Source organism: Rhipicephalus microplus, chromosome 5 (genome assembly GCF_043290135.1).
Source record: "Rhipicephalus microplus isolate Deutch F79 chromosome 5, USDA_Rmic, whole genome shotgun sequence".
In the NCBI taxonomy this organism is placed as follows: domain Eukaryota; kingdom Metazoa; phylum Arthropoda; class Arachnida; order Ixodida; family Ixodidae; genus Rhipicephalus; species Rhipicephalus microplus.
Genome location: NC_134704.1, coordinates 19,863,046 through 19,890,252, shown reverse-complemented (window position 1 = coordinate 19,890,252; position 27,207 = coordinate 19,863,046). Strand labels below are relative to the sequence as shown.

The 27,207-nt window shown below is 42.7% G+C and overlaps 1 protein-coding gene across 2 annotated transcripts in view; it reads left to right on the top strand.

The window, feature by feature from the left end:
* Positions 1–27,207, top strand: part of LOC119173979 (uncharacterized) — a 29,361-nt gene extending 2,154 nt beyond the window's left edge. For both annotated transcript variants that reach the window (XM_075894939.1, XM_075894940.1), the window contains exons 4-16: positions 1,891–1,994; positions 2,879–2,927; positions 4,687–4,979; positions 7,465–8,142; positions 9,384–9,586; positions 12,737–12,842; positions 15,470–15,640; positions 16,688–16,778; positions 19,723–20,782; positions 24,134–24,552; positions 25,863–26,389; positions 26,753–26,788; positions 26,872–27,207. In XM_075894939.1, coding sequence (XP_075751054.1) covers positions 1,891–1,994; positions 2,879–2,927; positions 4,687–4,979; positions 7,465–8,142; positions 9,384–9,586; positions 12,737–12,842; positions 15,470–15,640; positions 16,688–16,778; positions 19,723–20,782; positions 24,134–24,552; positions 25,863–26,389; positions 26,753–26,788; positions 26,872–26,928 — 3,794 coding nt within the window. In that variant the 3' untranslated portion in view covers positions 26,929–27,207. The remainder of the gene's footprint in view (positions 1–1,890; positions 1,995–2,878; positions 2,928–4,686; positions 4,980–7,464; positions 8,143–9,383; positions 9,587–12,736; positions 12,843–15,469; positions 15,641–16,687; positions 16,779–19,722; positions 20,783–24,133; positions 24,553–25,862; positions 26,390–26,752; positions 26,789–26,871) is intronic.

The window sequence follows — 27,207 nt, the reverse complement described above, 5'->3', positions numbered from 1 at the left end:
TCCGCCGTTGCGCTAGCTCCACGTGTATCAAATTTGGTATCACGGGAAGTGAATAGACGACGAAGGGAGATGACACGTCCAAACCTGATAATCATAAAATGCGTTTAACGTAAAACATGACTACATGCTACGCTCATAGCGTTCTTGCGGTCGTTTCACTAGTTCCATATATACTAAATATGGTATTATGTGCCGTGAATGGATAATCAATGTAAATGAAACGTCCAAACATGATAATCGAGACATGGAAGTCATGTACGGCATAATTTACCTCCGTCTCTTAACGTTGTGCTGATTATAAAGTGACCTATCACCCTTCCTCATTCGTTCTTCGCATATCATCGATTCCCACTGTACGTGGGAATCGATGTTATGCGAAGCGAAATTCCTCTCAATTGCATCATTATGGTTAACATGTATGGAATTTCGCATGTTTGTGTTACAGTGAGCATGATGTGCATGTTTTATTGCCATGGCAGCAGTCAGAACTATAGCATGTATAAGAAGTAGATGTGCAAGTGGGATGTGTGAAAAAAATAATTGATTTATGGTGTTTACCAATCTAACATGGGGGCTTTGAGAAATGGTTACATTTATTTCGATGAGCTGCTGTTCCCTTGTGTGTATGCAATGCTCCATAGAAGCATAAAAAGCATTGTATTACACCTCCATCAGAAGAACATATGGTAAGAGTGTTAGTGAAGTCACACTAGTAATCACATGTGGTTTCCAAGGGAACTAAACAATAAAAAGATCATCTGTATCTCAGAAAATCTCCTTTTTGCAGCTTACGATAGGTTTACTTACACGGTTTTACATCCAAGGGGTATGGCATGTGCTTTACCATTACCATAGACATCATATGGCTCCTAGTGGTAAGCCAATGTAATCTGATTAGGGACAATGAAGAATGACCTTGCTTGGTCGTATGAGAGTAGTCTGGAATTCAATGCCTTGTGCACTGTTGTTGTACCTTTGCTTCTCTCAATAAACATTATCGTATCCCCCACCCAGTTTTGGCTGTACGCTGCTGTACAGCAGGACGTATTTATGCTTGCTACTGTCAGCTAAACACATTTGTAATGAGCAACTAAAAAAGTGTTAAAACTTCAGCAGCTGCAACTTTTTTATTGAGCACTTGTCGATTAAGACTGATTTATGGCTTCTGAAAGGAAGGTACATTAGTGCATCGCGTTGCGCTAATGATGCTTGCATGCCATTTGCAGTGCATTGCTCTGAACTTGTCAGAATGTAATGAATTCTTTTTAAAGTATTGCCTAAAGAACGAGCCTTCACATGTCAAGTGTCATTTGTTAGATCTGCAGGCTTTGTAAGCTGGAAATTTCAAGCACACTGAGATACAGACAGAAGATGTATTGGTGGGTTCAAACTCCCCGTAAAATTATTACATTTTGTGTGTGTATTATTGTGTGCACACATACATACACAACACACAAATATTTGTAAAAAGCTGTTGACCCCCCCCCCCCCCCCTTAGAAAATTCTGTCTATGCTTCTACAAGCACAAGAACAGGTATGGATGGGAAGTGTGTCTGACAATGCTAGAGGAGGGTATGGCTCAGTATTTCATTTTTAACTGCTGCATTTAAGCATTTGTCCTGCTATTACAAACAATTTGTAGTGCAACCATTTGTTTTTCTTAGAAACTGTTAGCATGTTAATGGCTGCATTTGCACAAAGTTTTATGTATTTGCATATTTCTATGCCGATTCTGCGGTAAATTGTTGATGACTGTCACTTATCAGCTGCTTGAAGGATTGCTGAAATATAGTAACTACATGTGTGGCACACTCGTGTATATACATAACTGTTAATTGTGTTCTTTCTACTTTCTCTTTGCCTTATTCTTTTTTTTTAATCTACATTTAGGTGGAAGTGCCTCTTCGAACGATCTCTTGCCAAATCTTCAAAATTTATCGGCCCAATTGAATGACGTTTTAGCTCGTTTGCAGTCTACCCAACCAGAAAACAATGTGAGTGTTCTTTTTGTAGGTACATTTAGTACACATAAAATTCAAATCTATGCTTTGTCCACAATGTTGCGAAGAGCTACTGCGTCCACATCATTTTGTTCTGTTACATCGTTGAGTGAGTGACACCCACACATTGCTGTGCCTATGCCAAGACAGATTTAACTTTCAACTGAAAATCGTTTGGGTAATCATCTCGTTCAAGCACATGCGTTGCATTTTCCATACATTAACTATTATGTTGAAAGTTGCGGTATTATCAAAGCAGAGTGTATGCAGGCACACTCATTCCTTGCAGTTAATTAACTATGCGTCTCTCAAATTCACAATATAGGTGACTCAAGACCTGGCATATTTTTGTTTATTTTGGGAAATGTAGGTACCTTACAAATCATCCCCTACACTCCTCATCCCCCCACCCCCCAGCTCTTACAGAAGTAGGGATTAAATGAGTGGATTACCAAAGATAACTGGCTGCACTGAGTTTTCTCTTATTTTGGTTACAGCAAGTAAAACAACTTTAGTCACCAGCGGCACGACATTCGCAGATTCTTGAAAATACTAGTACGCTAATCATGGATTGAAACGGGACAATTTAAGGCTAAGTAATTCACATGCCTTCTATGCCACCGTCTTCAGTTTGGGACATGCTGGCGTAGTTCTGACTTGGAACGCGCAAAGTATGGCCAACATTATCTTTAGAGACCAGATTCGTCATGACATGACGTGGTCATCTTGAGCGATTGTGCACACTAGTCATTATGCCAAAAAAATTTAGGTCACATTTAGATCCGTATACTGTACATTAAAGAACAACCAAGCGGCCTTAGTGCAAAAACAAAACCTTTGTCAAAAGAACTTTCACTCATTCTTTGCCCCTTTCATAGGCACCTGCCTCTGCCCCTACAAATGGAAATGAAGCCCATTCAAGCAGTAGTGAGTTAATCATCTTTTTTTTTTGTTTCTCTGGCCTAAGGATTCCTACTTGACGCAATTTCCTTTTGCACTTTCAAATTACTACACTACTAAGCAGCATAAATGTTACACTTTTTTTTAAGTACCTATGTGTTAGAAGCATGAGTGCACATCTTGTAAAAATTTAAAGGTCTCTTCTGTCTGAATTTCGATGTACTACAATTTTGGCTGCGTTGCCCAAACCAATATAAGAACTTAATATCGAGGAAATTATCTTTTTTCGTCTGCCTGCTCATGATTTTAATTTATACCAAAAACTATAATAATTCCAATCCCTGTATTCTTTTACCATAATTAGTTTATTTGTATAGGTATGAAACTCTTGTTGTATATGTGCACTGTTTTCACGAATTCGATGCCCCTCGTGCAATTCCTTACATTGAGTCTATACTTATCACTAAATGATCATTATTGCGTTATTAGAGAGGATGTTTAAGTTGACCAGTAAGGACTCTAGGGTGGGTTGTAACAGATGAATGTTTAAGAATAATTTGAAGGGGCACTGAGACAAATATTTTCTTTTTTTCTTTCAAGCAAAAAGCTAGGCCTTCAAGAGCCTAGAAAATATTTCTGGTAAGCATGAGAGGGTCCTGAAAAATTAATTACATGTTTTTAAAAGCTAATTTTTGTTTCTACTAAACCCTGACGACACAACATGGCATGAGCTTCTTTCACGTGCTCGTGCAAGATGTTGTGACGTGTTCATAGCCGCTCCACTCCTGCTTCCATTGGTGACATGAAAGCGGTCATTTGTCTATTTTGGTACCTGATGTATGTTTTGGTACAAGTTGAAGTATTGAAGCTTGATTAATTGATGCTACTGTTGATGTCAGTAGGCGGGCCATGCAAAAATTGACATCAAAATAAAATATATTATCAACATTTGCCGAATTTTCTACTTACTGTTATGCCGGGAGCGACATTCCAGGGCGGCTTAAAATTACAGTGGTGGTGCGGTGAGTCTGCTGGGCCCGCGGACCTAAAAACCCTTTCCACCCGACTACCCGGAGGGACCTTTGCAACTTGTGCTTCCGCCTCCTCCTTTGGGTGGTGCACCGAACAATGGGTCTCGCATGTGGACTTGTGCCAAGAGCACGCTTTCTACATTCCTGGGCCAGCGACCGCGCCTTGGTGCATTGTGTTCGGGGCCTGCAAGGAGCTAGCTAAGCCAGTGGTGCCGTATTGCTCTTCCCTGTGCCATCGGGTGTGCGTGTCCTTGCACTTTTCTAGAAACTGGTTCGGCGGACGAGTCTGCACCGGGTCGGAGTGGAGGAGGACAATCCTATCGGAGGGACCTGAACTGACTTGTCTTCCCTCGCAGTGAATCCTGGGAAGGCAGTGTATAAAAACGCGAGCGCAGAGACGCACGGGTGTGCTTCATCTGTTCCATGCTGTTCTACGCTACTCTCAACATGTAAATATTGTACATAGACGTTTTCTTCTCATCTACGCCGGCTCCTCAACTCTCGTCTTCTTCCGGCACTCGGATGGCTCCAGCCGGGACCACGCTACCCAATGTCGCCACAGTCACGGACGTGCCGGCATGTCCCGGCACCTCTTTCATAACAATACTCAGAACCGTCTTTTTATACAGGAACTTTATTTGACACAGTAAACTCAGCTTCTAAATTTGGTGTTCTTTTAACATTGTTTGGTATTATCCTTTCGGAAGCAGATGCATAAATTCGAAGCGAGAGTGCAGTTTGTGCCTATCGCGCAGGTACAAACGCATTGCCTCAGCAGCCATACCGCACCGACCAGCAATCAGCCCAGCCGTTGATGCTGACGACATCGAGTGGATACCCTCCACTGCACCACTCCTCAGCCTCGCCTCAACAGGAACGACGGCATCCCCATTCCGGTGGGGACACGTTGAGCTATCACGTTCACACGCACATCCCGCCCTTACCTCTTCTGCCGCCATCTATTGCCAGCGTGCTCAAGCACAATTCGCCCCCAAAGCAACTTCCCGGGGGCCTAGCAAGGTTCGAGCCTCCGGAGAAGGACCTGGGAGTGCGTAGTTCCTTTTGTTTCCTCAGATTTCTTTAACACAAAAGTATTTTATGTTTGGTGTCTGCCAAGACTTCACTGATGTCATTTCCACCAATGAAGTGATATTGGCATTATGCACACAAACAAATGAATAAGGCCTAAAAAACAGTTTGGTTCATTGGGATGACCTGGAAATCGAACCCACTGCTCTATTGACACTCCTGCAAGAGGCTTCACAAATGCATCTTAGATTTCTCTCACAAGTGATGTAAGAGCCATAAATGCTGGTAGCGAAACGCCTTTTTGGGTTCTCTGCTTAAGAGGACCTTTCAACACTTTTTCAGCATGGTCAGAAAGTGCCGCTGATCGGTAGTCGAGAGTTCCGAGAAAACGCAAACTAATTGTCGTAGCGTAGCATAGTATGGCCTGGAAATCGCTAGAATTCTTAAAGTTAGCTGGAAATTTTTCCCTCTTAGGAAAGGTGCCATATACCCAAATTACCGCACAATATATCAAAGTTCATTGCCGTTGACTCATTTCAGCTTGGTGTGTCATGACCGGCATGGGATGCTGCCGTGCGCCTGCATGGGCACTCATGATCATACTGAAAGTAAGCCACGCGCTTGAAGAAAAAAAAAATGAAAAGTCTTCAAAGTCATGACTCATGCTGATATAGAGTTGCATTTTCTTGCTTTCTCGTCATCTCCCTCTAGTTGTCCCTTTTAGTGCGCTAGGTGTTGCAAAAAAAAAAAAAGAAGTAGGAAGCCCTTGAAGCTTGGGGTAAGTCCCTGTAATTCTGCTTGTACTAAACAAATTCTCAAAATTTTCGCGGCAGTCAATTCGTGAGGCAATGAGCTCTTTTAGTGAAGCCACGAGACGATTACTCGAAAAAGTATGGCAGTGCCCCTCTAAGGTACAAACTCTGTCTTGCACCTCTTGTGTTCCTGAAGCACTGTGCTGTATGTGCGTGAGTGCACGCAAAGGTTACCCTAATAACCGGGGAGCACACACCTTGGCATTTCTTTCATATCAAATGACTAGGCTTTGAATGAATGATGTTATTGATGGTGGCAGCCTTGCACGAGATGTAGTATTTGCCGGTGTAAGTCGACTGGAGTAGGCTGTCGTTAAATAGGACCTGAAGGGACTAGGAAAATTTGTTTTAGCAAGAGTTCTATTTACTGGGAGGTGAGCAGGGCTGCAGAATTCAAGTACAGAGCTGATCAAAGTGAGGCAGTTGTTCCACTTGCTGAACTAAAGTGATGTTTCATGTTCAGTTTACTGGTGCATAGCAGCGTGTGCAGTAGCTGTTTCTTTTGTTACTGCCAACTTATTTGCTTCTCGGTGATTTTTTTCTTTTTTTGTGGCAATTCCATTTAAGAGACTTCTGTTTACTGAGAGTCCACTACACTTCAGCTACCGCAAGGGTTAAATCATAATTATGGATAGTCGTCTGAATGGAAATTTGCCTCTTGGCATCAGCGTGGGTGCATTCACGTGAAACAGTGCTATAGCTGTCAAGCACCACTAGACATTCTGCGAGCCCTCATACATAAACTTGCAATAAACAGTCAACTACGCATGTGAAGAGACTGTTCACTTTCGTGTTATACTGATTCCTATGATGGAGGGATGAGCCGCGTTTTTCTATTTATTTATTTGCTTATTCAAATTCCCTGCAGTGCCTGAAGGTAATATTTCAGGGTAGCAAAAATACGTAGCATTCGAAAAAAAGAATTATCAAGAGCGAACAAGTTGGCACTAACAAAATAAATGGCAACTGCACACGCTGCTATGCACCAGTAAAAAGAGCATGAAACATCACTTTAGTTCAACACTTTATGTTCTGTGCTTGCTAAATAGTTACCATCGCTTTCTATCATTAAGAGTAATGAAACTTAAAGTAAAGTTCTTATTAGCGACCAATTGAGCTGTGTGGCTATTGCTTGGGTTCATTGCTCTAAGAGATACAAACTGAAAGGAATTGGAGTGATGGTACAGTGCCAAGTACTACAGTATTCACTTTTACTTTTATTGCAAATGCATGTGCTGTTCGGAACTAACGTTTAATGGCTAGCATAAGAACTGCCACTTTCAGCCCTTTGGTGTTTCTTTCATTTTTTTGTTTAGTACTAGAAAAATAGAAATCTCGTATCTTGAGGAGATCTGGACAAAGTATCAAGCATGTCACCTCTTAGTGTAGGATGTCCCTTGCACAGCTCATCTTTCAGTCATTGTGACGTTACGTTGTATTAGTGCTACCAAGTAGTAGTGCCTGCTCATTGTTGACTGGCAGATTGAATTCATAGCTGGTATTCCCTTTCAGGTTCTCAATCACCTTTTTTTTTTTGCACTTGGCACATTGTTAATATGTATATAAAACGATTTGTCAAAAGTAAAAATTTGCTTAGGTTGCAAACATCATTTTAAGTGCTGCCTGTTTAACGCGGCTGCTTTTGCTTGTTTCTTCTCCCTCTCCCCTCCGCCTTATGTTCATATGTTTCAGGCGGCACCTCACCATTCTAACTCAGCAAAGTCCACAGCATTGGGTTGTTACTACCCTCCGCCACCAGGACACATTGCCCCTTCACAGCTTCCAGGATTCGACGACCCTTTTCTGACTTATCTGAACCCTTTTCCAAGACCGCTGTATCCCAGGCACCCCTACATCAGCGACGAGGAGCCTGTGAGAGACACGGGCATCGACCTCCGCAAACGGCCGCAAGAAGCGAGCAGCGACAGCCATTCTTCAGGTGCAAGGCCATTAAGTCCCATAAGCAACGAGATGTGCAGCCCCATTGAGAAAAACAGCCACATGCACGAACCCCACTCCGATCCTTCGTGTAACGCAGCGGGCGGACAAGATGGCCATCACGAGGATCAGTGCGACGAGGAGCCGGCAGACGAGCCCGTGCACTGTGTGGAGCCTATGAGCGAAGGCTTTGAAGTTTCGCCGGATGCAGGGGCAGAAACCCAGACGGAAGTCAGTGAGGAGATTGACGTAGACGGAAGTTCCCGAGGGCCGTCGCCGGCAAACGAGGAAGCAGCCATAGTTGGTGCAGTGTCAGGTTGTGCTGTGTCAGCATCTTGTGTGATCGGAAGTTCATCGGCACCCGCTTCGACAATGACGTCAGCTGTCTCGTCTCCAAGAACAACAGCAGCGTCTTTAGCGCAACAAACACCAGTAAGAACTATTTTTCTATAATTTCTTGAATCATAAAAAAGATGTGCAAATCTTGAAAAACAATCACTTCAACATGTTTGTAAGCAGTGTCCACAGCCCTCTGACATATAACACATGAATAAACAGCGCTTTCATGCAGCTGAGAAACTTGTGGGCAGTCACGCCACCTTTCTCTTTGATAATCGTGTCAGTGGTTTGTTCTAGTTGCACTGCCAAAAGCAACCTGTGCAGTTAATTGGGGCAGTTATCAACACGTTTTATTGTCACCATCCATCACGCTAGATGCGCTCAAACCTCATTATAACTAAGTTGCATCTTACACGAAAATCAGTATGTTATATCCAAAGATTCGTTATAAAGGTTTATTCCTATAACTATATCTCTTGCAAGACTATTTTTTGTTTACTTCATTATAGCCAATATTTCGTTACATCCAGGTTCGTTATATCGAGGTTTCATTATATTTCAAACTTAACTATATCCACAAAGTGATCCTTCGTTGAAACAGTTGTATTCCCTTCTTGCGAGGGGCCTCGCTGCGTAAACAAGAGTAAATAGTGTCACTTCAACCTATAGTAAATAGTGTCACTTCATCCAATAATGTTCATAGGTAGGGGTCTGTTTTTCAAACATCATTCATTATTCGCATATTTAAATGTTGTGCATAGTCTTCACGTATACCCAGGTAATCTTCAGCATGATCTGTGATCAGAGGTCATGCAATAACTACGATAGTGAAAGCACCTGTCTCGTGGCCCTTGGACACGAGCGTTGTCGAAGCATTTGTGCTCATACCATTTCTCCATGATTGCATTATCACGAACGTTTGCCACTCATTCTAACTGCACACATTTCATGTCACTCTCATCGTTTTATTACTTTTAACCGTAAGCTCGCAGAGTTCTAAGGTTCATATACAATCACAATCATCGTTCACATCTTTTGTCTCGTGAACTGGTGCTATTCGGCCATCAAATGGCCTTTGTACTATAAAATATAATATAATCAAAGTTTGTCACTGTGAATGCTGCCTCTGTGTGTTTAAAAGCTCTACATGCGTGGCCTCCTCATTGTGTATGCAAAACTTAATCTGAGTAATCAGCTGCACTCGTCAATGGTCGGTAGTTTCATTTTACAACACATTGCCAGGGTGTCAGTTGTCATTTGCTTGCAGTTTAGCATATTGCTTACAATAAAACAAATGTAACATATTACAGTTCTTAAAAATGTAACATGCGCAGGATCATCCTCCATCAGCAGAAAACTCAACATCCTTCGAGACGCCAGAAAACACCGGAGTGCCGCCGTTGCCGAGCCGTTTTCCAGATCCCGATTCACCACGTGCCATCTTGTCTGAAGCGAGATCATTGCTACCGTCTTTGACGACACCTGTAAAAGCAATTCGTTTCGACCCCGAGCGCTTCTACTCACCTCGGCGAAAAAGGTTCTGACTTTTTGTGTTATACTCATTTAGTTTCTAAATGAGTTCTTTAGAACTCCACAGGGTGGACAAAATGTTACAAAAATCAAATGCTAGTGCCATTAAAGGCACACTAAAGGCAAATATTAAGTGTACATTTATTGTCAACATGGTGGTCCGGAAACCTCATAGTGCTACTTTTGGGCCAAGGAGGTGCTTATCTTGAAATAAATTCACGTTTTAATAGTCAGCATCGCATTAGTGCACTTCAAATGACCCACCTGAAATCAGTCTTTCTGGTGTCGTTGTTGCTGTGCTCAACGTTGCCTGCCATGACTGTGTTGCTGTTGACACCAGTAGCAGCAGAGCGAACGTAACGAGAGCCTCAGCAGCAACAGCCATTGAACAATTTTCTGCTAGCTTGGTTCAACTGGGCCTCGCTAAATGGCATAACATATCCAGCCTAACAAAGCAAAAATGGAATTTTTGAACCACTCACACCATTCCCCAAGTAATTCCAAGCAGTTCTTTTTTATATAAATCAAATGGAAACGAAGAAGTAGCATTTTATTACGTCTATTGATCAGGGTTAATGCAGCTCCTTTAAACCCTTAAAACTCGTTGAATTTGAAAGGTTTGTTTTCAAGGCTTTAAAAGTGCTGGATCTTTCACACAAGTCCTTGAAAATTCTTTAAATTTTTTTCAATAAACATTGTTGCACATTTCTTACTCCATTATTTGTAATGCTGTAAATGTAGCAGGTGGCATAAGTAATGTGCTAATTTTAATACAATTGAGAACATCAATATCTTATAATATTTAGGTTTTTTTCATCCCAACGCCAAGGAATGATTGGAAGAGACACCATAGTGGAAGGCTCTAACAAATTTTGACAATCTGGTGTTCTCCTACATGTACTGTCATCACACACACAATATACGGGGCTGTAGCATGTTGCCTCTTTCGAAATTTAATTGCCGTGACCGTGATTGTACCCACGACCAGCTAGTCTACAGCCGAGCACCGTAACAACTACCTCCACCGCGGCAGACAGCAGTGTACATATTTGCAAATTGCCAAAAGGCAGGAGCAAGAGGATGAGAAACAGAAAAATGTTGCGTCGAGGAAGAGGCTGAAATGCTTACAGGAAAGAAAATAAAACTAGAAGTTACCGCTAAGGAATCAACAGACACGTATGCAGGAGAGGCAGAGGCAACTAGTGACCTGACGTGCATCATCAAGTCAAACAACCTTAGGAAGGCTGCCAACACCACGCAGCGGAAAATAGTGGACATTGTTATGAAAATTCAGGAAGAACGGCAAGAATTGGTTTTGCCTATCTGAATAGTTTGCATCCTTTGCCATACTGCAAGCGATTATCTATGCAACTCTGCAGCTCTAGGAAAGTGATTGAATGTTGTCTAGAAAGAAAATGTTATCAGAGCCATGTTTTTGATGTTTTCTCTAGCGATGCTACTGTTTTTCGATGAATTTCTTATTTCAATCCTCCCCTGAATATATGTCAGCTGGTTTCCAACAGACCATCTGGTCCTTGAAAATTCACACACATAGCTTAAAGGTCCTTGAAAACCGTTAAATTTTTGTTATGTAAATGAGCGATAACCGTGTTGATGCACGAAAGGTTCTTTTTTTATTGCAGCTAGTTTGATTAACACTGATTAATTGTAGTCGGACGCTCTCACGTCATCGGGATCATTTACAAAATGTCCCTCTCGTGGCACACGTCGAGTTATCTTAATTTCTCAGTAAGAAAGGCACTGCTGTTGATAATATTGCAGTTTTAGACGTTATCGTACATTAACCTTTTACTGTGCCATAAATTGTTATTTGGCTATGTGTCTCTTTTAGCCACGAGTAGCGTAAAGCTGCAAATTAAAGGGAAAAAAAGAAGCAAACTCTTCAGAAAAGTGTATGGTTCGCTCTATAGGTTCGTGTAGCTGATCAACACCTGCCGATGTTTCTCGTTGACAAACTTGCTCAGGTATCACTGCTATGCAGAACAGATAAAATAAAACAAATGATAATAAAATTAAATCAATATCTTATTTCTGGTATGTCTGCATTGTTGCCTAAATGTAAAGAACCTTTTTGCCTAGAAGCTAAAATTTGTAGCTTGGCTATTGGCAGTACGAATAGTAAGCGATGTAGCATTTTGAGCCACATAATTCATAAATAAAGAAGGGCAGCTTTGAAAGTTCAGCTGGTGCAGTTTTTCATTTTAGGAAGTGATTGGCTGTTATAAGTAATTGTTGTAAGTGTGGCACTAAGTAGGTTTTGCTAGACCTGAGAAGTTGAATTGTGTGATACAGTAGCATGGTAGCTTGTGTTATATATATCCATGTTTGTGCTGATAGGCTGTTATTGTTCCTTTTTTGCTGTGTCTTTCACATGCTTTGCTTTGGTCAAACATTTGCTTTAAGCGAATAAACAGATACAAGGCGAAATTGCATTCAGCTTGCTTTTTGTTGGTTTGATGTTACTGTTTTCTGTCTTCGTCGACCTCAATAAAGCTAAACCCTCTTTGTAAGTCTCCAGGTTTCTGCACCATAGGTAAGTACCAGCAAGATACAGCTGTTATATACCTTCCTCTTGAGGGCTAGTGGTCGATTACCATTCATGATTTGAGAATGTTTGTTAAATGTGATCCATCCTATCCTTATTTTTCTAGTTGCTTCACTCTCATTAACCTTCATTCTCAATAACCTTAAGAGACATGAAGAAAGTGGAATGGGTCAGGAAACGAAGCGGGGTTAAGAATATCATAGTTGAAATCAAGAATAAGAAATGGATGGGGGCCGGGCATGTACCACGTAGGTAGGATAACCGCCGGTCATTAAGGGTAACTAACTAAATTCCCAGAGAAGACAAACACACGAGGGGAAGACAGAAAGTTAGGTAGGCCGATGAGATTTAGAAGTCTATAGGTATAACCTTGTAGCAGTATGCACAAGATCGGGTTGATTGGCGAATAATAGGAGAGGACGTTGCTTTACAGTGAGCGCAGTCTGGGTGATGATGATGATTATGTCTGTATGCATGTCAAGTTGTTCTAGTAAAAATAAAGGCTGACTGATTTCTTACATTGAACTTTTGGACAGCGACCCGAACTTGGCCATCTCATTTCGCTTTTCTCCTATTCTTTCTCCCTTGCAGCCTCATCCCAAGGCGTCGACTTTTGGCTGGTTTTTCTCCATCTTCCAAGCCAGCCGCAGACTCTGGGAATACCAACTCATCAACTGAAGAGTCTAGGGAGTTTTCGGTATGACTCTTGCAGTGCTCTGCATATCCTTTATAGTGATTTAGTGAACTAAATTTGTTCTGATGTTTGCCTTCTGTAGGGCTCTCTATTGTTTTGCTTTCTTGCGGTCATGTCTGTTGATGCTACCTATCCAAAACGAGGTTCTGTTATTGCCCTGGTACTGCATACATTAATAGCATTTCACATTGGTCAAACTGCTTCTCTTAGCAGTATTCATGCGTAGCTCACTTTTATGCTGTTCTTTGACCGGAGGTATCTTTGCAAATGTCACGTTTTAAGTAGTAAAATAAAGAAAGTTGAAGTTTTTAGGAATAAAACTACATGCTACTACACATAAACACTACAAGCGAAAGCAGTTGTTTCGCCTTTGGTAAAGGCAAGCCCATTCTTTGAAGCATCGGCATCTGTGAGATCGCTTGCTTGTTCACCGCTAATAATTTCAGTCTCCATCTTCTTGTCAACTCCTGTCTTGGAGGTACAGTAAAAGCTTGTTAATTTGGATTTCACGGGACCAGAAAAACTGACCAAATTAACCAAATGCCTAATTATTGAAAGTATCAAGATACAATCAGTAAATGCCTATCACATCTATACCCTATAATTTTTTTAGAAATATGTGAATACAAAAATCATTTTGCATAAAGGCACTGCAGAAGCCACAATTTTCATCATTCGCAATTTTGTTTACTATGTTAATAAACAGCTGTTAATGCGGCTCGATACTCCAGTGTCCTTATCCAAAATCCAATTTAAACACACACCTCATAACGTGCTAACACTGTGATTGTGGATAGTGACCATGTCTTCCTGAAAATCCGTGGCTGTTTTGACTGTCTGTGAACACTGTTTTCATTCCTTTGCGTCACACATTTGTGGCCATAGAGTTTCCCAGTACTTTTAGCTGGGGGAACTCTGGCGCTGCAATTGTGGATGATGGATAGTACATGGATTCGCCTAACCTATGTGTTTACAACATTTAACATGCTTGTGACTTGTGTTTTGGCATCTGTTTCGGATAAAAAAATGGATCATTGCAAACGTTCTGAGCCTGTTCGAATTTCTGAGCCGGAAAGATTAAGGTGGGGAAATGGAACTGCTGAACCTTTGTAAGAAAGCAGCTCCAGGTCACACGGAGCTGAACATAGCTGTAAGAATGAGGTTTAAACTAATCTGTGTACTAGCCATTGTAACAATTCTGGCTGAAGCGCCATGTGTCGCAGCTTCCATAGCCACTAACACTAGAGTTTACTCTGGTGCACTTACAGGGAACCATGTTTGCCGCCCTTTTCGGTCAGGGTGCTCTGAAGGTCATCCAAGTTAAGCGAGTTGCGGCCCGATTTGACTGGATTAACGGTAGCTTCCCAGGCTAAAATGTGTAACTGGGTATCCAACTGGTTTTAAGTGATAATCAGCTGGTCCCAGTTGGGGGGGGGGGGGGGGGGGGAACTAACTGGTGCCAGTTAATTTTAGTTGCAACTGATTCCACTTAGCAACTGGTACCAGTTGTGAACTAGCAGGTTCCAGTTGATTCTAGTTGCAACTGATTCCAGTTAGCAACTGGTACCAGTTACAACTCATTGGCTGGTTCTAGTGAATTCTATTTGCAACTGTTTCCAGTTAGCAGCTGGTTTTGATATCATTAAACAATGCCAACGCTGACCAGGACTAGAGAAGGTGGTCGAATTATCCCATTTTCCGAATTAGTGAAAGTCGGATTAACTAGCTTTTACTGTATAGTACAGCGTTCACACAGGTCTTTTCTATTTGTTGCATTTATACTACCCTAAACAGAATGAGACATTGCTCTCACTACCCTAAACGGAATGAGACATTGCTCTCGGCTAGTGACCATTGGCATAAGCAGCACCTTGGGCAGTACTGGGCATTCCAGGCTGAGAAATCGGAAAGAGCTCCATACTACCTCGTGTCTGTACCTAAGCCATATGATGCATTCAACAACATTACCAAAAAAGTGTGTGGTGTACATAAATTTGGCTCATCGTGCTATTTAAGACCATGCAACAGACAAATTACAAAAGACAGATTACATGGACAGGCACCCTTGTAATCTGTTTATTGTAGTTTGTCTATTATGCGCTCTTAAATACCACTATTAATCAGTGCAAGCTCTCCCAAATTTTCATGCTTCTAAATCATGGTGCTGTTTCCTGATTAATCAGTTCAGCCTTACAGTGAAGTTAAGCCAGATTGCAGACGGAGCTGTCTTGCAGAGAATTGTGGTAAAAAGTGATTGTGATGCTTGTTAATTATCAGTTATTGGCAATGCTGCTGAAAGAGGGGAAAAGGAAATTTAGTTGAATTGTCACATACTGATTATCATGGTGGGCGCGGTGCTTCAGTGCTAAGTGAATATGACGATAAATGCTGTATTATATTATTGTTTCACTCTTTGCCAGCAACTGTACCAGGTCAGTGTTGTGAAGATTTGAATGCTTTTAATGTAATCATTGTGCAGTATACACATTGATATCTTGTATCGAAAACTTCTCCTCCCCCCCCCCCCCCCCCCCCATGACCTTATCTTTTGCATAGTTTGTAGCTCTCGGTTCTATGTGAGGGTGCATTATGTTTGTTAAACAGTGACCTCTCGTGTCCTTACCATACAGGCCCTGCTTGATGAGTTGGTTCACAACTACCCATTTGTGGCAAAGCTGGCCGAGAACATAAACCAGGCTGTGGTTGGCCCCGACGGGACTTACAACGAGGGAACAGCTTTTCGTTTGGAGCCCATTGCTGAAGAAACTCCCACTGACACCGGAGACATGCTGACCTCGCAGGTGATCAAGTAGCTCTGGCCTCACTTACCCACAATCAATCTGATGTGCATTCAATGGCTGTTAAAGACCTCTTCCCTTGTACAGGGTGCTACTATTCATAACACTGGGGAGCTCAGCCATGTTATTAAATTCACCATATTGCCTACTCTGACTGGCTCAGAGGACTGCTACAACGTCTCCGAGTGGCTTAAACTACCATTCTTTTTGAGTACCGATTTTGTGTTTTTGTGTGTTGTAGATTCAAGAAAGCATTCGTAGGAAGCCCTGCCTACTTTTTTTTTTCTTTTTTTGTCAATGTCTTGTTTCACGGTGTATTTACAGTGTCAATGGCGCACAGCTGTGAACCAAGGACTTGCGTTTACTATCTGTGATTCTTCAGGTACTGTGTGTGAGTGTGCGACTTTCACTAGCACTGCTTTGCTGAGTGCCCCGCCGCGGTGGTCTAGTGGCTAAGGTACTCGGCTGCTGACCCGCAGGTCGCGGGTTCAAATCCCGGCTGCGGCGGCTGCATTTTCGATGGAGGCGGAAATGTCGTAGGCCCGTGTGCTCAGATTTGGGTGCACGTTAAAGAACTCCAGGTGGTCAAAATTTCCGGAGCCCTCCACTACGGCGTCTCTCATAATCATATGGTGGTTTTGGGACGTTAAACCCCACAAATCAATCAATCAATCAACTGCTTTGCTGAGAAGGAAGACTAGCACTTCTCTGTTTGAAATTTCTACCATTTTCATGCCGTAAGGCCATTTCATACATTTGTAGACATGATTGCTACATCTACATGCCGGGCTTTTGTATTTGCAGTGCTCAAACTAGGATAGAAGGGCCCTTAAAGTTCCGATGGACTACGGTATGCATCAGGGTACTTGAGCATACACAATGTAAACCAATTTCATTTTGTCCAGTATGGTCAGAGTTTTGAAGGACTGCATCGTCTAGCTGAAAATGTGCTAGATTGTTGTAGAATGTGCTTCATTGTTACTTGTTTTTCTGACCTGTAACAGGTGCAGCTGTGCCTTGTCACGCTACAGCTTATGTTGTACTTTTCAGGAGTCAACCATGCCGGAGTCTCTGATAAAGGAGATATTGAACAAAACTGAGAATGATCCTGTCTTTGAAGCAGCCCTGGCACAAATATGTGGTACGTTAAAGTTTTTATCATAGCAATCTGCAAAACTAACACTCTTAACGAAATTGTTCATAAGGGCATGCCAAAAGAATGTCCTCCCTTTCCCTTTTTTTGCCTGTCTACTAGGCTGCAAACTCAATAATTACGACAATAGCACTTTTAATGTGACACTTTGAAACATGCACCAAGTGTTTCGTCACTGCTAACGTGGAAAGGGAAATGTCGCGTGATTTGAAATGGTGGCGGTCGTGTGTTGTCCCGGAGCATGCCACTTGATTGGTTTGAGACTGCGTCACCAAAAGCTGCGATATGGGCCACTGTAATTTAACACCTCTTCAAATGTGTAGAAAAAACATGCTGTTGCCTCTTGTTCCATCCAGTGCTCCATGGGCCCTCCTTTCGTTGGTGTAGTGGTAGCGTACTGTAAGCAATAGTGTTGCCCAGAATATGACTGGACTGCAATATCGATTTTGGGGGCATTAACAGCTTCCATTGCACATACCAAGCCTGACTCTTGACACACATCTCAAACTCATCTCATTAAAACCAGACATATATACCATATTACCGTATAAACCAGAATGTAAGTCAAGGTATTTTCAATAAAACAACGAGCTAAAGTCGCCTCTCGTCTTATATAGCTACGTCTAGCCGACAGTGCACCACTGTCTGGCAACATGTGGCTTGCATATGCATGAGAAGTTGGACACAGCTATATTCGCATTCAAATCCAATAGCAGGTTGTTTTTTTTTCTCTCTTGTCCTTTTTTTTTGTGTTCGTAATTTTTCTCCGATCTGTTCTAAGTTCTCGCTCTGCTTGGCATTGTGTTTCATTTTTAGTGGTCTTTTTTTCGTTCACTGAATATAAGTAGCGGTACGAGGAGGCAGTACTCAGCTGCGTTTAAACTAAAGGTTGTTGAGTTCGCAGAAGCGAATAGGAATATGGCTGCTCAGCGCCACTTTGGTGTATCAGAAAAAAGCCTGCGCTATTGGAGGGTGCAGAAAGGGAAGCTGCAGATGTGCAATTCTTGGAAAATGTCATTTTGTGGGCAAAGTGCAGTTCATGCGCAGCTGGAGGATACGCTAAGGAACTTTGTGTGGGAAGTTCATGTGTGCTCGCTGCCAGTGACCGTGGATATCATTCGCAAGAAAGCTGTGGAACTCGCTCGAGAAGCTGAGCTCACAAGAGAAGAGTTTTGTGCACCAAACTCTTGGGTGCATCGATTCATGAGACGCAAAGAATTTTCTTTCCGGTGGTGCACATCCATCTGTCAGAAGTTTCCAGATGAGTTCGAGGACAAGCTTATAAACTTTCAGGGCTTTGTGAACCGGCTTCGGGAGCAGAACAACTACATGATGAGGCAGATTGACAATGCCGATGAGACCCCCATATGGTTTGACATGCCTTCATCGACCATGATCATGCAGCGTGGCGCCAAAGATATGAAGCTGTTCTCCACTGGCAACTAGCACTCGCTCTTCACCGTCATGCTGGCATGCACGGCAGATGGTAGAAAGCTTCCGCCCTTCATCATTTTCAAACGTGAGATAATGCCAAAAGAAGTGTTTCGGCCCGGTGTTGTCGTTCACGTCAACAAAAAGGGATACATGGACGAGGCCATGATGCTCGAATGGATACGAGTAGTCTGGAGCCGTCAGCTAAGTGCACTGCTGCGTCTTTGCAGCATGCTGGTGTTAGATGCGTTTTGTGGTCACTTAACCGACGCTGTGAAGCGCGCACTGGGCGATGGAAAAACGGACCTCGCTGTGACACCAGGTGGTATGACAGCCACCCTCCAACCGATCGACGTTGTGCTAAACAAGCCGTTCAAGGACCAAGTGCGGCTGGAGTACCAAAAGTGGATGTCCGGCGACAACCCAAAGACACCGACGGGCCGCCTACAGAGGCCTCCGCTTGCGACTGTTTGTGGCTTGGTGCTTTCCCCCTGGCGTTTCTTGCAGGTTTCATGGTCGAAAATGCTTTTGAGAAATGTTCCATCAGCAACTCGCTGTATGGCACGGAAGACAACGCACTGTGGGAGGCGGCCAGCGACAAACTCTCGTCTTCAGAGGACAGTGGTGCTTCGTCTGATGAATAGGAACGGTTGCGATGGTGGTTGAGGGGAGCTCCGATGATCGGGGCGTGGTTTGCCCCATTCGCAAATAAATGTCGTTCGGCAATTTTGGGTTTTCTACTTTTTTTTCTTTTTCGGTAACCTAAACTTGGGGGGTCGACTTATGTTCCCACTCGACCTATAGTCCGGTTTATACGGTATCTTGCATATATAGTTTAACCCCTTTATAAGAGGCATGCTCTGGGCAGCAGTCTTGTCTTTTTTGTCTTTTATAAGAGATGTCTCTTATAAGCAGGGTACCTCGTGTGCATTTTCTTATCAACCCGTATTTTGCTATAGGCAGACTGGTGTCTCTTATACCCATTTGTCTCTTATATCAGTGTCTTTTATAAAAAGGCTCAACTGTATCTCACGCCGAAAAATGACAAAATGTGCTTAAAAAGTGGGGTTGCAGAGCTCATGTGCAATTTTATTTTATTTTTTGTGTGTAGTTACAAGAAATCCAGCAGTTTTTCTGTGCATTCTTCGAGAAAGTCAGTCGACCATATTATTTACTGGTCCATGGCTGTTCAATAAAAATTTGAAAACTTGACCGAGAATTTCCCCTCATGTATTAAGGTGTCCCAGAGTCGAAAATCGGATGTGGTTTTATTTAGGCATGAATTATTTACAGCCAATTGTGTGTTCAAATGGAGCTCTCATTGTCAAAGGCTGAATTGGAAACATTTAGCAGTCGTTTTGCCTTGTTTTTCATTCGCTGAGCATTGGGGTGTTGTTTTACATTGCAAATATGGACACTGAAATGTGACATTTCAGGTGTACAAAATCAGGGCTTTAAGCGCACGCTTCTTGCATTCACTTTTCAACTCTTGTTTTTGCAGATAAATTGGACACAACAAACGAGGTTCACGGAGTCCTGGTCACACCCTCCAAGAGTAGTTCAAAGTCTCGGCAGCGGAAGGAAAACTGCAGTCCCAAGACACCGAGCCACTCTCGTCGAACGCAGTCACAGCCCACAACACCGCAGCTCATGAGCCTGTTCACCACGCCACGCAAGTCAGCAAACAGGTCACCACACAAATCGCCACAGAATTCGCCGCGCAGGTCAGCGCACTCATCTCCAAACGTTTCACCGCATAGATCACCACAGAGGTCCCAGCATTCATCTCCAAGCATTTCACCACATGTGTTGATGCACAGGTACCCAACCACGTCTCCAAATGCATACTCAAATCTGTCCTCGAACGCGTCCCCAAATTTGTCACCGAACGTGTCGCAAAACGCATTACCAAACGTATTGCCGAACGTGTCACCGAGCAAGCCATCGAACGTGTCGCCAAACGTGTCCCCACACATTTTACCAGAGATCGCACTATCGGCAACACCACCGAGACGATCTCCAAGAATTAATGCTCGAAACTGCAAGCAAGCGCAACATCCTCCTCCCTCTGCAGCCACAAGAGGCTCAACGGAAAGCACAGAAAGCAGCACACAGAGCAAAGTGTCATTGGGAACACAAGCGAAACCTAAGTCAATCCCGCAAACGGCCAAGGTAGCGCCAGTCAACCAGTCTACTAACGAAGCTGCACCCATGCAACATCCAGCAGAGGTGCCTTCTAAGCTGCCTTTGCCGCCACTGCCGACTAACAAATCTCCTTTCAAGGTGCCTCAAGAACCAACGACCTTCAGGGTTCCAGTGAGCTTACCACTGAAGTCGTTGATAAAGGAGGCCGCAGCGTGTGTGCCCAAAGTAGTGCAGTCACCACCGAAGCCCACCGTGCAAGTTGTTTCGAAGGCCACCGAAAACGGTGAGACAGTGACCTGCATCTCCATCCCTGACCCGCCAGGGTCATCCCCGCCCAAGCAGTGCATGACGTTGGCGGATGTCATCGATTCGGTGTTGTCACCAGAGCGTCGACAGGCCCTCTCCCAAACAGAGAGGTCAGTGCAATGTTGTATTTGAAGTTGATTTGTGGCGAATGCCTTGCTATAACATTTTAAGCATTCTTTAACGTTGTTCAGTGCAATGGCAATAAACATTGCATTTGGTTCTTTTGTTAATCATGCAGATCTCTCATTGGCAAAAGGGTGATCAAACAATTTTGTTAATGATACTCCAAATGAATCGTGACTACTGCATAGGGTATATATGTGACTGACGATCCCACATTTACTGCACATATATATTCTACAAAATGGACGGAGAGGTAACCGCCACCGTAGCTCATTAGTAGAGCATCAAACACATTATTCGAAGGTCACAGGTTTGAATCATGCCAGTGGCAAGTTACCTTTTCATCAACTTTGTTTCTCCTCATTTGCATTACACTTTAATAACTATATGTATAGTCAAGTAGATCCTCCGTGAGAAGTCACAACGTGGTTTATTCCGACATTTCAGCCAGGGTCTGTTTGAAACGCCGAAGTAAACCATGTTGTGACTTCTCAAAGAGGATCTACTTGACTACTTGCAACGCTACGGCCGCTCCACCACCATACCTGCCTATATATATACAGGATGTGCCAGGTAACTTTAGCCAGAGTTTAAAAATATGCCGGCACAGGCGATTACAACGCGACCAAATACATGTTGCTCATCGTTGCCTGGAGTTAGTCAGAATATTTTTTGTGTTCTCAAATATTGTTTAATTAGATATGTTTAATTAACTAACTTTTCAAGAAACAGATAGATAAAAATTTTAATGAGAAAGTTGTAGATCAGTTTGCAAAACGTACGATTGGACACTTTTGAACTTTACATATGTTAGGTATTAGTGTTTTTCTGCTAATTACAAATGCCCACGAAATACAAAAAATACCACGTGACAAACCCGCTGGTGCTCACAATGATTCTAGTGCTCTCAGACGTTCTGCGTACGAACGACCATAGCATTTGCCCCATTGTGCTGTCTCGGCAGGGCCGCAACGATAGTGGTGGCTTTACGATGAACATATTTTGCTATCGGCCACAAGAATGATAACCGCTGTGACTGCTTATCGCTGTCATGAACCGGTGCGAGGGAAGCGTGTTGTTCGTATGCGGAACGTTAGGGAGCACTAGAATCATCGTGCGCACTGACGTGCGAGCGAGTTTGTCATGTGGTTTTTTTTTTTAATTTCGCGGGCATTTGTAATTAGCAGAGAAACACTAATACTTAACAAGCATAAAGTTCAAAACTATCTATTTAGACATTTTGCAAACTGATCTACAACTTTCTCATTAAAATTTTCTATCCATCTTAGTTTCTTCAAAAGTTAGTTAATTAAACAGATCTAATTAGACAGTAAGTGAGAACACAAAAAGTAGTCTGACTAACTCCAGGCAATGATGAGTAACATGCATCTGGTTGCATCGTAATTATGTGTTCCGACATATTTTTAAGCTTTGGCTAAAGTTACGTGGGACACCCTGTATATGCATACTACAGGATACTACTCACTACTCATTTCCACTAAATAAATGTTGCCTTGCGCTCATAATGTCTTAGTTGATAGGTTTTCGCTTTAGACATGGTTTAGTTGGAACGTGAATAGACTGCCCATGTGAGCTTGATTTTTTATTGACAGCAATCGTAACGAGTCAGCGTAATTGGTTTCATATTTTCACAGCTTATACACATAGCATGCAATCGTAACGTTGTGCAGTGAAGCTTGGCCTAAATGTGACCAGCATGCTTGGAAAAGAGTGGCCATCGACTTTCGTCACTGTGTTGTGCATTGTTTCTTCTGATTGGAATTTTGGTCACGCTATGGTAGTATCCTCATGATTAGAAGCAGCTTCAGTACGGTTGATGTGCTAGGACATGGTGGACATAACAACAACAACAATAATGCCACACACACCTTTGTTTGATGTTTTGCGTCCTACATACGAATGAAAACTTAAACTTGGAAAGGAGACATTTTCGGTGTTGAGACTTGACCTTACTGCTGGTCGCAAATATGGAAAGAAATGACGGAGAATTTCGGAGACTCAGAAACAGTGCTGTGACTAGGCATGAATTTTGAGGCTGGTAGGCACGTTTGGTGTGCTGGAAATTTAGAAACCAGGTGCCATAACGTTCATCGCATCTGCCTACCATTTGGTGCCCAGATTGTCTTCTTAGGTGTTGCGTAAGGGTGATAACGAAAAATTAGACCATTACGTGTCCTTGCAGATTGAAGTTATTGTTGAACGACCGTTCCGTTGCACTTGGTTGCCTTACAAACCTACCACAACAAAGTGTTTTTGAATCTGTCGGGTCTGAGTGGAGTTATCACGCGAAACAAGTGCACGAGCGTGCTGGTGGCTACACAGGGCTGCTGTATGCCAAGGAGGTGTTGTGATGGCCAAAGGTTGTGTTGCTGGGTATTGTTGTAGCTTTGAACTTTTTTTTTGTTTTGACTATGCCGACTGCTACATTTGGCACACACGTGTGCTGCTCCGACGTGTGCCAGCACCCTGTGGATGGCTGTGATACCAACACGAAACGATGCGTGCCATTTAAAATTGTTTTCTGCTACCCTACTGACGAAATCAACCAACCAGTACCTGTCGCACCTGTTTTCTGCTTGCGGATATTGCCGAGGAAAAAGCATGCACTTATTTGCCATTGTTGTCACGAAATTGTGAAGGCCTGCTATGTACAGTGCAATAATATTTGGCTTGCATGTTCATAGGAGGCTTGATTACAGATTGGCAATGTTTTCTCGCCACATTCACAAATGTGTTGCAGGGCTTCTTTAAAGGGACACTAAAATTAGATAACATACCATGTCAGAGGTTAGTGCTTGAAACCCTCAAAAATATTTATATTATGTAGAAAAGCACTTTAGTTATCAAGAAATCAAAGTAAACCTACAGTTTGCTCATGATAGAAAAGAACATTGCAATGTATTACAAGACAGAATAAATTGAGCATTTGGGTTTATTTATAGAATAAAGAACTTCTGCACATTACTCTTGAGAAAAACAAGTCCTGCTTTCACTGGGCTGTGCACTGCAGTGCCGACTGTCAGTCAGATGACGAGTGCTACGTCACTAGGTCATTCCTGGAGGTGGCTGGTATGAATTGAACTAATGATAGGCGAACCATTCAAAACATGGTTTTCTTTCAAATTAAATATCTTCTTGTCATGAAACAAGCACTACAAGGTCCCTGAAATACTGTTTCAACAATCCACATCGACCTAAATATCGCCTTTGCTTTCTTTTTAAGGTTAATTGAATATTGCATATTGCTCATTTTTAGCATAACTAAACATTCTGTTTTCTCTGCCTTGACCAGCTATTCTTACCTACTTTCTCCTCAGCATGGCACCGCCACCGCCACCCCCGCCACCACTACCACTGCCTGCAGCTTCCAGCAACGCTCAGACCCCCATTGTTATTATGTCTGACGGCACCCAAGTCATGCTGTGCACCAACGACAGCGTGACCTCTGAACCACAGACACTCGCACCGTCTTCAATGCTGGCCAATTCGGCAGCGTCAAGCATTTCAAACATCATCTACCCAAATGTGATGGTCACGGGCATGCCCCAGCTTGGCTCCTTCAGCATTGTGATGCCCAATGTCCCTATGTCTTCCAACTGCCAGTTTATAACCATGAATGGCAGCACCACAACGGTTATGGCACAGGGCAGGGCACCCGTAGCCAAGAAACGACTGCCCCTGCTGCAGCCTAGGGAGCCCCTGCCTTCGCAGCCTTCTCCACCGTCTGCTTTCAAAGGCGAGGTTCAATTTCGTCTTCTTTTATTTAAGACCTCTGGTGTTATAGTCCAATGTTGTCTTCAGTACTGCATGGTCAGTATTTTTGTCACTGTTTAAAGCACTGTTCACACTATTAGTTACTTTTCTTTGTTCTAATATCTTCCAAGTTCCTGCACTTGCACACTGATACCACATGTTGACTCATCGGAGAGAACCATTTTTCGAAAAGTGTTCTTGTCTCAAGGAGCAAAGAACATTCTTATGATCTGTGGTGAAGAATGTCATTATGTACTAAGGAATATTTTATTTGACAGAATATAATGTGATGGTGATAATCGTACAACTCATAGATTGAAAGCTGTATCTTTACAAAGCAATAACAATGGACTGTGTTTTAATATAGAACAACATGATGCACAGGCTGTTACGGAGGACTGTGGGCGTGTAATGTGGTACATAATGGATTACCCGTCATTCTACATTAAGTGTTATGATGGAGTTTCTAGCTGTATGGCTTAGAATGAGCACATCAGCTTCAGTGCAATTTAATAATGTGTGTTATTTTGTGTTGTTGATGCTCACTGCAGATACATATGTGCCTATTGTGGAATTATTATGCAGCAAACTCTGATAACGAATGGGCACGATGTTGTAAAGACACCTTTAATAGATTCAGCCACTTGTCAGCTTTTTCGTTATCCCACAGATTTCGCTTTGGAAGCAGATAGTCTGAAGATATTTGTTTGTTTCAGTAGCAGCTGTTAGCGCCGTTTGCAAAAACGAAAATTTTTTCCTATATATTCAGATAAAACTTAAGAAGTCTAAAGAGGCCCCACCTCGAAGACTGAAGTGCAGCAGCTGATCGCCTTCGCGACTAGAGAAACTGTTCCGCTCATGCACTTGGTGACGTTCTGTGGAGGCGGCGTGATCGGCCCATCGTTCAAAGCAGGGCAATGTTAACACGCACAAGAATTCACATAGGACCAGCACTGCAGCGCTGGTCCCAAGTGAATTGTTATTCGTGTTTTCTTCGAGCTGTTTTTACTGTGGATAGGTACCAACTGGCTCGCATTCACTTTCCTTAAAGTGATTGGCCGTTCGAAGCATGATGTCAGTCTAGAAAGCGTGCTTATTGGTGCAGACATGTACGCAATTACCTTTGAGGAGGAATTGCCGTAGACATGAGAAGTTGTATTTGACTGTAAGTATAAAAGTTAACATTGACATCGCTCATTGTTTTCCATTTGTTCTTTGTTCCCTGATGCATGGAACAAGTGATCAAGACTGACATACTGTTCTTTCTTTTTTTCTTTCCTTCCCCTATTTTAGAAGTGGAGGATCCGAAATACAGGTACTTGATGGGCAACCGTTTAAGGAATGCAAAGCGTATGAGAGAAATGACAAAACACGGTGCATCATTGCAACAGAATGGACAGGGTCAGTCTATTGCGACTACAAGCAACAGTGCCACGTCACAGCCGTTCACATCTGCGGCAAGCTCCCTCAATGTCGGCAGGCAGCAACACTCGACTGCCAAGCCGCAAACTCCACCAGGCGCCTCACAACGCTTGTCCAATGAAAAAAGTCCCCAGCTGAAGTCTCTTGTGGCTGTAGCTTCCAAGTGCACAACGTCACAGAATCACGTGAGGGTGTTAGACTTTGGTAATGTTTCCAGTGAACTCACGCAGGACAGCAGCGAGGGTGCCTCTAACGAGGCTTCCAGCGAACGTGTCGTCAAGGCAATCGAATCAATACGGACTAGCCTGACTGGAGCCGTGAACAAAGTGTTGAGAAACAGCTCAGGAGGAATTACCGGCCCTGGTTCATCGAAGAATAAAAGAAAGGGAACACCACACGTAAGTAAACACGCAAGAATAACAACGATTCGATTCGTTCATAGCGTGATTCCACAAGGAAACGCCATGCGAGTTTTCATCACAAAAGATACTTCCTAGTTCATTAAAAAATACAATATTTGTCTCGGCCTGGGATTTCAACCCAGCACCAATGCCTTTCCGAGGCATTACTGTACAAAGTGACAGATGCAGGGATTTCGTGCAAAGATGCAACTTTAACTTGAATGCACAAATGTCATGCACAAATGTCTTGATTCTGCAGACATTAAAACCTTACAATAATATTATATGACAATGTTGCACGGAATACTTTTCGAAAGCTTTTAAAATAATGATCTGCACAACTCTTTGCATATTTTTCAGAATGCTGGGGGGAAAGCAAAAAAGGCCAAAAATGAGGTATAAAACAAGTTTCGTTTGCTTGAACACGCTTTTGACTATCTCTCCCTGTTAACTCAAATTAAATTTGTTCTTCTTTCCAGGAATACTTGAAAAGCATGGACGTCAACAAGTTTCTGGACAAGATACATAGCAGCTGATCACTGCCCTTCATGTTATTTCATTACCTGGCACACCTTTGCCTTAAACTTGTACAGTTCATTGTAAAAAAAAAGCCATCTTTCACCATAATGTATTAGCTATACATAGTGCATTGTATATTTGCCTGCTTTGTTAATGAAATGTTTTTATCGTATAGTATGTATATATGTATATGTATATATAAACAACCGATATCTGGACAAGACACTGGAATTATCTCATACAGGTTGTGTCCAGGTTGTCATTTGTATTTAATAAACACAAGGTTTCACGTTTTA